This window comes from Salvia miltiorrhiza, chromosome 5, assembly GCF_028751815.1.
Source record: "Salvia miltiorrhiza cultivar Shanhuang (shh) chromosome 5, IMPLAD_Smil_shh, whole genome shotgun sequence".
Classification (NCBI taxonomy): Eukaryota; Viridiplantae; Streptophyta; class Magnoliopsida; order Lamiales; family Lamiaceae; genus Salvia; species Salvia miltiorrhiza.
Genome location: NC_080391.1, coordinates 35,676,417 through 35,692,180, shown reverse-complemented (window position 1 = coordinate 35,692,180; position 15,764 = coordinate 35,676,417). Strand labels below are relative to the sequence as shown.

General features: G+C 39.7%; 1 protein-coding gene across 1 annotated transcript; it reads left to right on the top strand.

Moving 5' to 3' along the window:
• Window positions 1–10,312: 10,312 nt before the first annotated feature.
• LOC131025853 (uncharacterized) lies at window positions 10,313–11,239 on the top strand. The gene has a single exon (XM_057955638.1). The coding sequence runs from the start codon at window positions 10,313–10,315 to the stop codon at window positions 11,237–11,239; it is 927 nt and encodes a 308-aa protein (XP_057811621.1).
• Window positions 11,240–15,764: the final 4,525 nt, after the last annotated feature.

Sequence of the window (15,764 nt, the reverse complement as noted above, 5' to 3'; positions counted from 1 at the left end):
ATTAATCACTGCCTCTGTCAAAGCAAGCTTCCCCCAAATCGCCGCCTCCTTCTTCAAGGTGAGGAGCCACATGCATAGGGCGGCGCCGCCTCTCTTCCCTGGCGAGGAGCGCCACCACTGACCGCAGCAATCAACAGCCGCCGCAGGAGGACCCGTTGCCGCTGTCGCCCCTCATCCATCACTCTCTATTTCTCACTCCAGACCCAAAAATCACCCCTTCCGTTCTCAGGTAACAACGACAACCCCTCGTTGTCTCTAAAATTTCGACAACCATTGCCGCCCCTAGCTTCGACTCCATCTCACCGTTCGGAGAGATGACAACCCCAAACTCAATTTTTTTTCCAATATGTTCATTTACTGATTTTGTCCTGAATTTGTGTGGGAAAACTGAATTTCATTTGAAATGTAGCTATAGCTAGCAAATCTGAATGTATACAATTTCGTTGATGGTGTTTATTTCTTTCTGAATATAACAAATCTGAATGTACGCAAATTTGAATGTAGCTATAGCAGATTTTTTTCTTATGCTTATTTCTTTGAATTATTTTGTGTAATTGTGTGTAAAAGTGATGGTGCTTCAGTAGAGAATATTAAGAGTGTTAATCGATTTCAGTTTGAATAGAAAATGTGTTGTTCTTAATTGAGATTAAGCATTTAAAAATTATCATTAACACTACCCCTACAAATTTACTTTTACCTCACTTACACCTACTTTAACAAGTTTCTTAAAATCCGTGCCGAACCCCAAATGGGACTCTTTTTGGTGGACGGAGGGAGTAACAACTACTATAATAATAATAATAATAATAATAATAATAATAATAATAATAATATATGTTGAGGATAAATCCAACAATCACGGAAGGGGGACTTAAGTATGTCCGATGCAATGGGCACTAGCAATCTGAAACACAAATAACATTAAAGCCCTCTTTCAAGTACCGACGAGGGTGTGATGGCCCGAATTATCTAGGGGCCAGCCACACTGAACTCGGGGTGATTATCGAGGTTATTTAGCAGAAATAAATAACCTAACCATTCTGGTTAAAAAATTTAGTTAATTAGAGAAATTAAGGAACCTATTATTTAATCGTTCTGCTCAAAGAAAACCCGACTTGGCACGAAGTATGAGGACTCCGGTTAAGTATGGGGAATTCGTTATCAAGGTGTTCGAGTGTCCAGAAAAACTCAATTGTTCAGTTGTTTAGGGAATACGGTAATCAAGTTCATAATTGCCACGCAGGCCAACCAACAAAATGAAAAGTTTGTGATCGAAGTCATGGGGGAATAGGTTTCGTCAAGGAACCTTCTTGATTGCTCCAGACCACCACCACCACCTAGCCTCCACTGCGCCCGGCTCCATTAACCTGAAAGGATTTAAAAATTTTGGGTTGAGTACTAATGCACTCAGTGAAGTTAATGCCCATTTTTCTTTAAACTTGTGTTAAAGAAATTTCTCTTTATCAGTGAAATGCATGTCTGCAAGAATGTATAGCAACCTTTTATAAAACAGTTACTATAAATTCCAATATGAAAACATTGAGCCGAAGCTCTTTACCACGCACGTTTTTCCCCTTGTTTGGTGTTACCTGCAAGGTGCTAGGTATAAGGAGACTCGGTCGAATCAATCCCCACACCTAGGCCCATATTTCTCGTGTACACTACTCTGAAACCGACCCTTTTGCGGGACAGAGCCGATCGTAACCCGGTACCAGGCCTTTTTTGCGGGATAGTGTTGCCACTGGTTCACGAACCGCTGGTTCCGGGCCCGAACCAACGGTTCAGGGTCGAAAAAAATGGAACCGGAACCGGCCTGCCTGTTCTGTTGAAGGGCCGATTTTCGGGCTCGGAACCGTCGGTTTTGGGTCGGGCCGAAAACCGGCGATTTTCGGGCTTCTCATTTTTTGTTTTTTTAAATATTTTTTTATTCTTTTTTTATGAAATTAAATTATTTGTGTTGAAATTTTCAAAATTTCAAAATTTTTTACTCAACTTAAAAATTTTAAATAATATAATAACTTACAAGTGACAATCAAAATAATTCTTATTCTTTATGTGTGGAAATTTATAATAAGTTATAAACTTGTAATATTTTTTATGTCATCTTTTTTTTTAAAATTAAATGACTTGTGTTGAAAATTGAAATACAATAAAAGAAAAATAATTATAACACATTGACAATCAAAATAATGCATAAAAATTGATATCTTTATTGAATTTATTCTATGTACAAAAAAAATATTACAAGTATACAAATTACAATCTTCAAAATTGAATAAGTAAACTAACTAATACTAACTAAATAACTAATTCACTATACTAATTTCAAAAGAAAGTTGTCTAAAAGGGGGAAAAAATAATAATTAAGGGCTTGAGCTCAATGAGTGGCCTGCGTATCTTCATTGAATAATGAAGAATCAAAGCTCACGTAGTTCTCTTACCTTAACTTACCTAATCGTAGGCCTCCTCGACGTCGGATCGTTCGAACTCGGTGAATTCATCGTTTGGGCTCTCGTCGGCTTGATCTCATTGGTTTTCTTGAGCTCGCAACTCGGCTTTGGACCAATCATCAAGCAACATGGTGGCCTCCATGTTTCGAGGATCCATGTTGCTTCTTCTTTCGTCCAAGACAAGTTCACCAACATTAAATGCTTGCTCGATGAAGACCGTGGAGGCCGGAACCGCGAATAACTCCTTGGCCATGGTGACGAGTATGGGTTATTCCCTCTCGTGCGTGGACCACCATTTCAAGATGTCCAATTGTTGACCACCTACATTTTTGAAAGCAAATGTACTAGACAAATATATATCTAAATCGTTAGTAGTATAGCTCATTTGTGTTTGCATAAATGAATAAGTGGCTTGAGCCCATTGGTTCGAATCAAAAGTACTTCCTAAGGAGGAGGAGCCATATTGACCTTGTGAACTACTAGTACCTACACTTGAAGAGTATGAGGGTTTTGCATGCATATATTTTTGTTCATATTCACCAAATAAGGCCCTAATTGTACTATCTATTCTAATTTTAATACCATCTAACTCGGGAAGGTACCATTCTATCACATCATTATTTTCTAATCTTTTCTCATAAATTTCCTTAAAGGCACCATAATAAATTTCTAACATGTGATTACACCGGCAATTTTCATTGTAGGATCTAAAATCTTAGCAATTAAAAAAATATCGGGAATTTCAATAAAATATTTAAGCCACTTAAGGACCATTTGATATGATACGTCCTTCAAATCTTTGTTTTTATAATAATCATTTAAAGCAATAACAATAAACATGCAATGTTCTACAACTTTAATACCAATGCAATAATAAACACAGGATAAATCCGTAGTAGCATTTTGAAAAACCTTTGAAAGTTGAAATAAACTACCGCATCTTGTCCAATAAGAGGGAAATAAAAGCAAGTTAGCCTCGAGAGTTTGTCTAAAAAAATTACATAAAGGATCAACATGATCTATGGTAAATGCAAGCATGCCATATGTTGAATTCCGACGTGTAGAAACATCTTTAACGAAATTCGTATATCGAATTTTTTTATGACGACAATATTTTTGCCATTTTTTTGCCAATACTAGCTTTTCTATGCAAAATATTAACGGCTTGTTTAATGGGATCAACAACATTATTAATAAGAGTATAAGCATCTTGTACACATCGGTTTAAAATATGACAAATACATTGAGCATGAAAATACTTACCATTAAAAGAGGGTGCACATGCGTCAACTAACTCGAGAATGGAGGCGGTGTTGGCAGATGCATTATCAAATCCAACAGAAAATATCTTATTTAACAATCGATACTCATTTAAAACGGAAATAATCAATTGAGCAATGTTAGTAGCATTATGTATTTCATTAAAATCTCTAAATGCAATTAAACGTTTTTGAAATAACCAACTTTCATCAACCCAATGACAAGTAACACCTATATAAGAATTTTTTTGGTAAGAATCATTCCATATGTCGGAACATATAGAAAAATTTTGATTTAAACGGTTAAAATATTTTCTTAAATCACGTTTTTTTTCTTCGGCTTGTCGCCTAATAACCTTGCACATAGTAGTTCTACCAATTTTTTTGGCGGCAGGATTATAAGTATTTTTCATAGTATGTTCAAAAGTCATTTTATCGGCAAACATAAAAGGCAAATGCTCCATTGAAACAAAACGAGCCATGTAATCTTGAGCATTTTGTTGATCAAATTTCCATAAAATATTACCTTGTTATTACCTTGTTGATTACCTTGGGCTTGGAAAGCTTCAGGATGTAGTTGAGTTTGAGTTGTATTGATTCCATACTCGATGGCATGCTTATTCTCCATGTGCCTTGAGAGGGTGCCATAACCCCCTCCCGCTTGCCATTGGTAAGTAGCAGAGCAATAGTTGCAATAGGCAATAAACCTCTAAGGGAGCATTTGGACCGTCCTTTGACTTTTTAGGAGCGGGTTCCCTCCTAAAATGTTTTGTGAAAATATTAGAAGTAAGTGATTTACCCTTACCCTTACCTCTAGAGGGGGGATTTCCTCCTCCACATTGTGTCGTGCTTGATCGGCTTCTGATAAACATGCATTTTTACCTCTTGGTGTGTCATTTTTTATGCTTAGTTGTGAGGATTTTGTGTGTTTGATGGTCTATTTGAGCTTATATTCGTTTATGGTCAAGAACTTGTTACTTGCTTGTGTTTGAACGATTTTTCAGAAATAAAGAAGCAGAATTTGGAAGAATTGGCTGAAATACAAGTTGTAGCTCGTCTCGATAGGAGTTCGTGAACGCAAACGGATCATAAATCGGAGTTCGGACGAGGGAGAACGAGCCAAAATAAAATTGCTGCGCAAAGCTGTCAGGAGTTCTGTTTCGTCACGCGGGCCAGCCATGCGGCCGCGCGACGTGGCCGCGCGAGTCGCCGTATTTCCGCCCAAAATTCATTTTTTTAGCGATTTTGGGTATTTTTGAGAGCTACAAGACCTAGGGCATATAAATACTCCCCAAGAACTTATTCTCTGCAACCTTTTATCATCTTTTATCATATTTTACTTTTCCTGAGAGCTGAGAGAGACGGAGAACGGAGCGAGAGCAAGAACTGAAGATTGTCAATTCTACTACGGTTTTTCTTGTGGATGTTTATTTGTTTTATTGAGAATTGTATTCTAGTTCATATGTCTATGTGTGGCTAGAATCATTTTTTTTCCCAGGGTTTAGGGAGTAAACATGGTTTGAATTTCTGACTGTTTGATTCAATTAATTGGATTGTTATTCCTTTCTATGTTCTTGTTTTAATTGTTTGCTTTATTGATTGGCCACCAATTTAGCATAATCATAGGTTTTAATTTGAGATCGGGAGATGATAATTATTACCTGAACTAAGAACATAGAACACATTTATTTTAATTCTAAAGGGAATTGATAACTGTGAGGGCGTTAATCCTAGAAACTTTTAGGAGTTACATGTTAGAAGTGCGATCCAGGGATGGTAGCCTTGCATGTAATCAACGGTTTGTATGCCACGGGAGTGGGTATGGACTAGCTTAGAGATTGCCTTAGGAATCGTCTTATTAATTGAATTGAACATGTTAGTTAGGAGAATCTGTTGAAACCTTTGCCTTGGGAAATCTTGTCTTATCTGTTCCTTTATTTCGCAGCTTGATTTGTTTTCTTTCCTGTTGTTTTATTTATTTTGTTCTTTACAACAAAATTCTCAATTTCGTTTGTCCAGATAGAGTAGAATAATTTAGGATAGGAATTGATAATAATTAGTCTCTGTGGAATACGACCTTGCTTGCTACTGTACACAATTGCACCCGTATACTTGCGGCGTGTAAAGAAAATAGCGAACAGCTTCCTCCTCCGCCTCTTCGCTATGCAAAGTACGTGCATAGGCTTCATCCTCCTCTTCTTGAAGTTGTCTAGCATATTGTTCACCCAACAAATCAGTAGCCTCTCAGCGTGCGTCGTAAGGTCCTCATAAAACAGGCGCTTTTCTCCTAGAGGATGATGATGGAACTTGAACATTTTGAGGAAAAGTGGGAGAAGTGGGAGTGCTATCAATATCTTCTTCGGGGCCGACATTGATAAACTTGCCACGGTTACCACGACCATGAGACATGATAACAAATAAACAAGTAGAGAATAGTATATAGATAATAGAGGTTAGAGAACAATAAACAAGAACAATAAAGTAAAGCAAGTGAAGTGAGTGTAGTGATAGTGTAATTGAAATATATAGTATAGTAGATGGTATTTAGTACTTAGTAGTAGTACTAGTACTAATATAATGTAAAATAAGAACAATAAAGTAAAGCAAGTGTGTGTAGTGCTAGTGTAATTGAGATATATATTAGTATAGACTATAGTAATTAATTAGTAGATAGTATTTAGTACTTAGTAGTAGTACTAGTAATATAATGCAAGCAAGAGAGCAATAAAGTAAAGCAATTAAACAAGAGAATAACAAAAGAATTATAGAGAAAGATCAATTTAACACATAAAGAATGGAAGAGAATTAGAAGTAGAAGAGAAAAGAGTGTAGAATTGTTAACACAATGGGATGGTTTTGAAGGTGGAAGAAGGGGGGTATTTATAGATAAAATTGGGTGGGAGAAATTTGAATTTGAATTTGAAAAAAAAAATTAATAATTTTCAGCCGAGAACCGCCGGTTATGGGCGGTTCACCGCTGGTTTTCAATGAAAATCGCCAGTTCGCCTCACCTACCGTGTCCTTAGCCTTGCGGGTCAACACTGCCGCCTATAGGCCTACTGCCTCGGCTGTCGCGCCGGAACCGGCGGGCTACGGTTCAGAAATGTCTGAACCTTAATCGGCCCTTAGAATTTGGCAGTTCGGTTTTGGAACCGACCCGTGGTCAACTCTCTAGGCCGAAACCGTTGACTCCCGGGTCGGGCCGAGCTGAACCGCCCGGCTCGGTTAGCCCTTGGCACCACTATTACGGGACTCCCGATTTATCAGGTCCCTACCCTTGCGGGTACCCATGATTTATCACTCGTAACAACCAAACAAAACATTTTACATGCATTCACAATTTGAAACATATTTGCTTGTATTTAAAGATAGAGGGCTTACTAACCTAACATACCTTTACAAATATAACCCACTTGATCTTCGATGTAAAAGATAGAGGTGATCTTAAGCTGTGGCACCGTCCTGTGGACCAATTCCTACAAGACGAGTTCTTAACACTTAGCACATATCATAGATAATGAAAACTGTTGTCTACTTAGGGTCTCTAGGTCAACCTATTCTCGGACTTACAATACATAATCAAGGTTAGGGACCATGCATTTCACATACATTTACTTATCTTGATGCCTTATCTAGGTTAACTCACTCGTTTTCATGAAAACTTTGCATAAAATATGTTTTAAACTCATCATGCACATATACTTAACCTTTCATGAAATATCCTTCAAAATCAACTTTCATACTTAGAAAATAATTCGACAACTTGAGCTCTTAAGGGGCTGTTTTGCAACAGACACCAAATCTGCCTCGGATCTCCAAAAGAGGCTTTGAAGGACATTTTGGAAACTAGGCATTTCAAGGATCATTCTCCAATTTGAATCGAATGAAATGGAGTTCAAACGAGCAAGATATGCCCTTTAAAAGATGGGCATTTATCAAGCAAAAATCTAGAAATTTCATATTTCCAGATTGAAACCAAGTCAGTGGGCATTTTTTAAATTTCACATCTTCTATTACAGAAGTCCACTAGGAACCCCAAAGGTCAATCCGAAATCTATGGAGAGAGTGTGATTTATGCTTAATTGTTCTAATTTTAGGGGTTTGCATATGCATATTTTAAGTTAAATCTTCTGGAAATTGGTGCGTTTTATGTTTTGTTTTATGCTTTGCAAGAGATTTAGGTTTTATAGATGGAAGAGTGCAATTTTGGAGATTTTGGGTTAAGAATGACATTTTTAGGATAGCTCTGTCGCCAGAGCTGAGCTGCGAGGATAGCTCTGTCGTCAGAGCAGAGCCAAAATTTCCAGAGCTGAACTTCCCTATGCATAGCTAAAATCTTCAGAGCAGAGCTGCGCACCAGAGTTCGCTTAAGTTCCAGAGCATAGTTACTCTCGCCAGAGCTAAATTTCCAAAGGTGACTTCCAGCTGTGCTATGACCGCTAGAGCTGAGTTCCAGCTCTGTCATGACCGTCAGAGCTGAGTTCCAGCTCTGTCCTGACCGCCAGAGCTGACTTCCAGCTCTGCCATGATCGCCAAAGTAAATTTGACAGAGCAGAGCTAAGGATCGACAGAGTCAACTTATGCAGAGCTGACTTTTCAGCTCTGCACTTTTTCAGAGCTCACTAATGCAGAGCTGATTTTCAGCTCTGCACTTCCCTTTCCAGAGCTGAACGTGCAGAGTAGCCAATTTCTCGCCAGAGTTGAAGATAACTTGCAAAGCACGATTTCGTTGGACTTACCTATATTTACACGATTCTATTCCTTTTAGAGTCCAGTTTTGCATGGCAAGTTGATGGTGATCAAGATTAGATTGAAGTCTATATATAGGGCCATACTTTTCATTGTAAGATATAATTCCTTTGCCCTAATCTTTAGTTTCCGCTAGGCAGCCAAAGTTTAGGTTTATTATTTTCTTAGTCTTAGTTTCGAATTATGTTCTTAGTTAGTTTAGTATAGTTCTTTTAATTCATGTTTTAGATTAGTTCTTCGTTTAGAGTTGTAATCACGTGATAGGTTGCTTCTCGAGACGTTTTATGGTATTTCATATTTACGTTTATTTACTTGCTTTGCTTTTACTTGTTTTCCTTTAAATTCTACAATTTCATTATGTTTATGCTTTACTTTCGTTTATTGCTTTCCTTTAAATTCTGCACTTTAGTTATGTTCATTAGATTAGAAGCTTTAATTCAAGTATTTAAATTCTGCCTTTACTTTATGCGTTTCATTCATGCCTAGGGTTTATAGTTTCTTTATGCTTACGTTTTTAGCTTTGTTCTTTCTCGCCTAGTCAATTCTTTAATTTAAGTTTCTAGTTAAGTTTAAATTCCAAGCTTTAGTTTAATTTTACTGCTTTCAAACTCCGTAGTTTACTGTTTTCTCGTGACATAATTAGAGCCCTTAAAGATCTTCCTTGAGAGACGACATTGGGTTAACTTACCACTGCTAGAGTGTCCTTGTCCTATTGCAAGTCAATCTAGAGGTGTTTCTAGTTGAGTTAAAATTTTGGCGCCGTTGTCGGGAAAGGTTTTAGGCGTTTAGTTGTGTCACTTTTCTTTTCAGTTTTTAATTGCTTTCTTTACTCTACGTTTTGTTTTTACTTTTCTTTCCACCCGGTGCATTTAATCTGTTTGTTAGTGTTGTGCATAGTTCAGCCCTGACTAGTCCAGTGCTGCCGAGTCCTGTGCTGACGAGTCCAGAGCTAAAAAGTCCAGCTCTGACGAAACGGAAAAGGAAAAGCCTACAGAGTTGCCAGCGAGCTCTATCTCTAACCATAGACACGAAGGAGGAAGCCAGCTCTGACCTTGCTGACCGATCAGAGCAGAACACAAACAAGAAAGAAGAAAAGTCAGCCCTGCACGCCAAAGATGAGATGGCACAGAATAAGATGGAGTACATGGGAGATTTCTCCAGGCCCGTCATAGGGGACACTAACACTTCGGCCATTGTGCTTCCCACCGCCGTCAGAAATTATAACTTGAAGCCGAATGATTCAAGTTTGCTACCTTTGTTCCATGGGATACCGAGTGAAGACGCATTGCAGTTCATCCGCGACTTTTGCATGCAAGTGCAAACCATCCCATTGCTAAATCTCACGGAGGACCAATTAAGGCTCAAGTGTCTCCCTTATGCACTTAAAGATAGGGCGAGGACGTGGATGTTAACTCTGCCGCCCAACTCCATCACCACTTGGGGAGAAGCTTGTGAGAAGTTCATGCTAAAGTACTATCCCAGCCACACGACACAGGAGCTCAGAGCGCAGATCGTAGATTTCATCCAAGGACCAGACGAGCATTTACATGAAGCTTGGGAAAGATTTCAAGAACTACTCCGTCAATGCCCGTAACATCAACTGACGAACGTGATGTTAATGCAATACTTCTACGATGGGTTAGTGCAAACTGCCCAATTCTTGGTGGACAGCACTGCAGGAGGGAACATAGCTAGGAAGACTGGAGCAGAGCTAAAGGAAATATTCAAAACCTTAGCCGAAAGCTCCCAACAAAAGTCGGTCCGTGGAAAGAGAGTTGAGGCCAGAATGTAATGCACCAGTATGAGCTGCAGAAGCAAGTAGCCGATCTTGTGAGACAAGTCCAGCAGCTCAAGATGAGCAAAACGGAAGCTGCACCTGTCCCTGCGCAGAGCATAGATTATAATCAAGGCATGCATAACTTTAATAGCGGATGGAGAGGTCAGCAACAAAGGAATTTTCAGCCTGCTCAACAATTTCAGAATACTCCACAGTTTGAAAAGCAGAAACAGTCTTTAGAGGAGACGATGCAATCATTTATGGAGATGAGCAAGCAAAATATGGAGTCTCAGGCAGCCACCATCAACCGACTTGAGACCACCGTGGGGAAACTGTCGGGCACTCTGAACCAGCTACAGCAGCAGCAGAACCAGCTACATCAGGCTCTGGCCATTACTGCTCTGCCAGAGATGAGAACACCGCCAGCGCTGTCCAGGATGCCAGAGCTGATGAGAGCGCCAGAGCTGACTATGCTACCAGAGCAGATGAGGATGCCAGCCCTGGCAAGTCCAGCCCTGCCGAGTCCAACTCTGCAGAATCCAGCCATGCAAAATCCAGCCCTGCAGACTCCAGCTCTGCAGAATCCAGCTATGCAAAATCCAGCACTGCAGAATTCAGCTATGCAGAGTCTAGCCCTGCAGCATCCAGCCTTGCAGAATTCAGCCATGCCACATCCAACCATGCCAAATCCAGTTCTGCAAAATTCTGGCATAAGAAGAGCACCAGAGCTAAGAAGGACTCCAGAGCTGAGAAGAGCGCCAGAGCTAAGAAGGGCGCCAGAGCTGAAACTTCACAAGTCCACTATACCATATCGGCCACCGAAAGCTATCCTACGCCCTAGCCCGCCTCTGCCACCAAAGATTGTAGATCCAACCAAACCACTACCGAAGCAAGGAGATCCAGGAAGTTTCGTTATTGCTATTGGTTTGGAAAGAGCTGGAGAGTTCTCGGGTATGTTAGACTTGGGTGCGGCAGTCAATTTGATGCCGTTTGCTATATTTTAGAAATTGGGCAGGAACGAACATGAGCTTAAATGTACAAATATGAGACTCCAGCTAGCTGACGGTGCTATAACCGGCCCACTTGGAATTTTGGAGGATATCGAAGTCACGGTGAAAGGAATCAAGGTGCTGGCAGACTTTGTGGTGCTCGATGAAGGGAAAGGCATTACAGGAGAGAACGGCCATCTTGTGCTGCTTGGTCGGCCTTTAATGGCTACTACCCAAACTCGCATTGACGTGAGTTCTGGAACTTTGAGTATGGCCGGGTCAGGTAGATCGGTAACGTTCTCTATATTCGTTAAGAAGCCTGTTATTTCTACTTTTTTAATGCATATATGTTATTCTATTGAGATTTCTGACCATGTGGAAGAAGTGAAAATTTTCAGCGCTGACAATTTTGTGCCAGCTCTGCCTAGGATTTCAGCTCTGACCATCGCACCAGCTCTGCCAAGTGCAGCGCTGCCCAGTTCAGCGCTGCCCATTCCAACGCTACTTAGTCCAGTCATGCCAAGTTCAGCGCTGCATAGTCCAGCCCTGCAGAGCTCAGACCTGACGAGCCCAGCTCTGCCCAGTCAGCCAGCCCTGACTAGTCCGCCAGCCCTGACCAGTTCGCCAATGCTGGAGAGCACTTGCCCGGAAGAGGACGAGATAATACAGGAGTTTCTTACTAACCTGCTAGATGAGGAGGCCATTGAAGACGAGTTTTTGACCAAACTTCCACTCGACGTTAATGCAGAGCAAGAAACACCAACTAAAGTGAAAGCGGATGCAACCGTTGAGGAAGAATGGGCTGATATGCTGAACTACAAAGATGGTGTCGTGCAAGGAGTGCAAGGTGTAATGCTCTTGGAGGAGAAGGAAGCTCTCGATCTAGCTCATGGTTCGAGAGAATGATGAATGTGATGAGCTCTGCTTGCTCATTAAGAGGACCCGCAGCTGAAATGGAGGAGAATGCGCTTTCACAAGGATTAATTCAGCTGACGTTTCATAGTGACTTTGGTTAGGGGATCCTCTACGTCGGGCTGGCAACTTTAAAACTAGCGCTTGGTGGGAGGCAACCTACCGTTGGTTTAGTTTTTTGTTTTTCTTTGTTTTTCGTTTTTGTTTTGTGTTTTTCTAAGTCTTTGGTTGCTTGTGCGGATACTTGGATTTTTGGGTGTTAATGTCATTGTTTTCAGCGCTGCATTTTCTACTCTGACTTTGCCGCCAGCGCTGAAAAGGTCAGCTTTGCACTGGCCAGACATGAATTTCTACTCTGAAGAAGGCCAGCGCTGCACGTCTACTCTGACTCTGCTGTGCAGAGTCAGAGCTGAAATTCCACTCTGCAAAAGCCAGTGCTGACATTTTCTACTCTGCACAGAGTGCAAATCCCACTCTTCACCGCCTCTCACAATGCTTCAATTTTTCAATGCCGATAATTAGGGATGTTTTCTAACTCTTTTTACTTTGTGCCCTGAGGTCATGGCATGCTTTAAGTGTGGGGGGGAGGGGGGTGTTTTGTTGTGCTTATGCTTTCAATTAGGCAAGATTGGTCTTTCTATGCTTAGTTTTTTCTTGGATACTTGCTAATTTTTATGAATTTGTGGAAGAGAATATAGTTTTCGATGTGAATTTCGGGTTTGTGAATGAATGGTGGTTATTCTTGTTTTACTTTTGATATATATTTCTTGTTTGTGCAAAGATTTGAGTTTTGTTACAACACGATTGTAAGTAAGTAAAACGTGATTTGTCCGGTAGATGTTAGAAGGAGTGTTGTCATTGTGATTGCCTACGATCGTATCCTTATTTGTGAAAATGCTGGACGAATTGCCAATTTTGAAAATATCAGCTCTGAAACATCTGGCCAGCCCTGAATTGTGACAGCGCCGAGTCTCTGCTCATCTAGTTTAACTATGAGCATGGGAAACCACGTGAAAGACTTTGGATTACATCCAAATGGTTCTTATTTCATGAATTATGGCTCAACTGTCCAAAAACTTAAGCACACAAAGTGTGAAAAATGGAGATATTGATTATAAAGGCGATCACATTAGGGAATTCACTTCTAGCGGAGAATTGAGTCTGATCGAATTACTTGCATTACTATTTTGTTGCTTCGTAAACTGTGAGTTACTTGCATGATAAAGAGATGTGTGTTGATTGTAAAATTTTGAATTGACTTTGTTGAATGTTTGGATGGAAATAAGCATCGTTGAAACCAATTTCTTCCTAGGATTCATATTGATTTTGCTTGAGGACAAGCAAAAGGCTAAGTGGTGGGGGGTTGATTTATGCTTAATTGTTCTAATTTTAGGGATTTGCATATGCATATTTTAAGTTAAATCTTCGGGAAATTGGTGCGTTTTATGTTTTGTTTTATGCTTTGCAGGAGATTTAGGTTTTATAGATGGAAGAGTGCAATTTTGGAGATTTTGGGTTAAGAATGGCGTTTTTAGGATAGCTCTGTCGCCAGAGCTGAGCTGCGAGGATAGCTCTGTCGTCAGAGCAGAGCTGACTTGCAGAGTCAGAGCCAAAATTTCCAGAGTTGAACTTCCCTATGCATAGCTAAAATCTTCAGAGCAGAGCTGACACACCAGAGTTCGCTTAAGTTCGAGAGCAGAGTTACTCTCGCCAGAGCTAAATTTCGAAAGCTGACTTTCAGCTCTGCTATGACCGCTAGAGCTGAGTTCCATCTCTGTCATGACCGTCAGAGCTGAGTTCCAGCTCTGTCCTGATCGCCAGAGCTGACTTCCAGCTCTGCCATGATCGCCAAAGTAAATTTGACAGAGCAGAGCTAAGGATCGACAGAGTCAACTTATGCAGAGCTGACTTTTCAGCTCTGCACTTTTTCAGAGCTCGCTAATGCAGAGCTGATTTTCAGCTCTGCACTTCCCTTTCCAGAGCTGAACGTGCAGAGTAGCCAATTTATCGCCAGAGTTGAAGATAACTTGCAAAGCACGATTTCGTTGGACTTACCTATGTTTACACGATTCTATTCCTTTTAGAGTCCAGTTTTGCATGGCAAGTTGATGGTGATCAAGATTAGATTGAAATCTATAAATAGGGCCATACTTTTCATTGTAAGATATAATTCCTTTGCCCTAATCTTTAGTTTCTGCTAGGCAGCCAAAGTTTAGGTTTATTATTTTCTTAGTCTTTGTTTTGAATTATGTTCTTAGTTAGTTTAGTATAGTTCTTTTAATTCATGTTTTAGATTAGTTCTTCGTTTAGAGTTGTAATCACGTGATAGGTTGCTTCTCGAGACGTTTCATGGTATTTCGTATTTACGTTTATTTACTTGCTTTGCTTTTACTTGTTTTCCTTTAAATTCTGCAATTTCATTATGTTTATGCTTTACTTTCGTTTATTGCTTTCCTTTAAATTCTGCACTTTAGTTATGTTCATTAAATTAGAAGCTTTAATTCAAGTATTTAAATTCTGCCTTTACTTTATGCGTTTCATTCATGCCTAGGGTTTATAGTTTCTTTATGCTTACGTTTTTAGCTTTGTTCTTTCTCGCCTAGTCAATTCTTTAATTTAAGTTTCTAGTTAAGTTTAAATTCCAAGCTTTAGTTTAATTTTACTGCTTTTAAACTCCGTAGTTTACTGTTTTCTCGTGACATAATTAGAGCCCTTAAAGATCTTTCTTGAGAGACGACATTGGGTTAACTTACCACTGCTAGAGTGTCCTTATCCTATTGCAAGTCAATCTAGAGGTGTTTCTAGTTGAGTCAGAGTGTAACACTCTCTAGTTTGATTTACCCCAAAAAGGTTCATGGTTTATGAGAAATGAATGTCTAAAGTTCAATGCACAAATAGGGTTCAAGTTCGGAAGATTCAAAGCATAAATCGGAAAAATCACTTTAGACTTCACCAAAAATTCTGAAAATGAACAAATAAGTTCCCAACATATCAATAAACATTCAGTACAAAAATAGGCTTTAGAATCAAAGATTTAAGTTGGCCTTTGCCACCTCAAAGTCGTAGGTTTGTAAAACCTACTGGAGGATACACAGAATAAGAGCTAGACTTCAAGGATTTATAACGGGCGTTTCCCTCATCCAAAAATGGTCAGGCCGGTGCCAAAAGAAAGGTACGAGAGTCTAGAGTAAAATATTCATATTTCAAAGGTTTTAACCAATTGAAACATTATTTAATGTCCCTCCTTGGGCAAGATAAATCATACATGGGCATTAACATATAACTTTCATTAACAAGTAACTTGAAAAATTGTACCTATTTTTCTCGAGTCGGGGCAGAGAAGGAGTGGTGTGGTCCTTGTGGATTTGTCTTGGAGAAAAACAACTAGGGCTCTAGGGTATCCTTTGAGCAACCTTGGCTCTGATACCATCATGTGACGGCCCGAATGGCCGAATTATCTAGGGGCCAGCCTTACTGAACTCGGGGTGATTATCGAGGTTATTTAGCAGAAATAAATAACCTAACTATTCTAGTTGAAAAACTCGGTTAATTAGCGGAATTCAGGAACCTATTATTTAATCGTTCTGCTCAAAGGAAATCAGACTTAGCACGAAATATGAGGACTTCG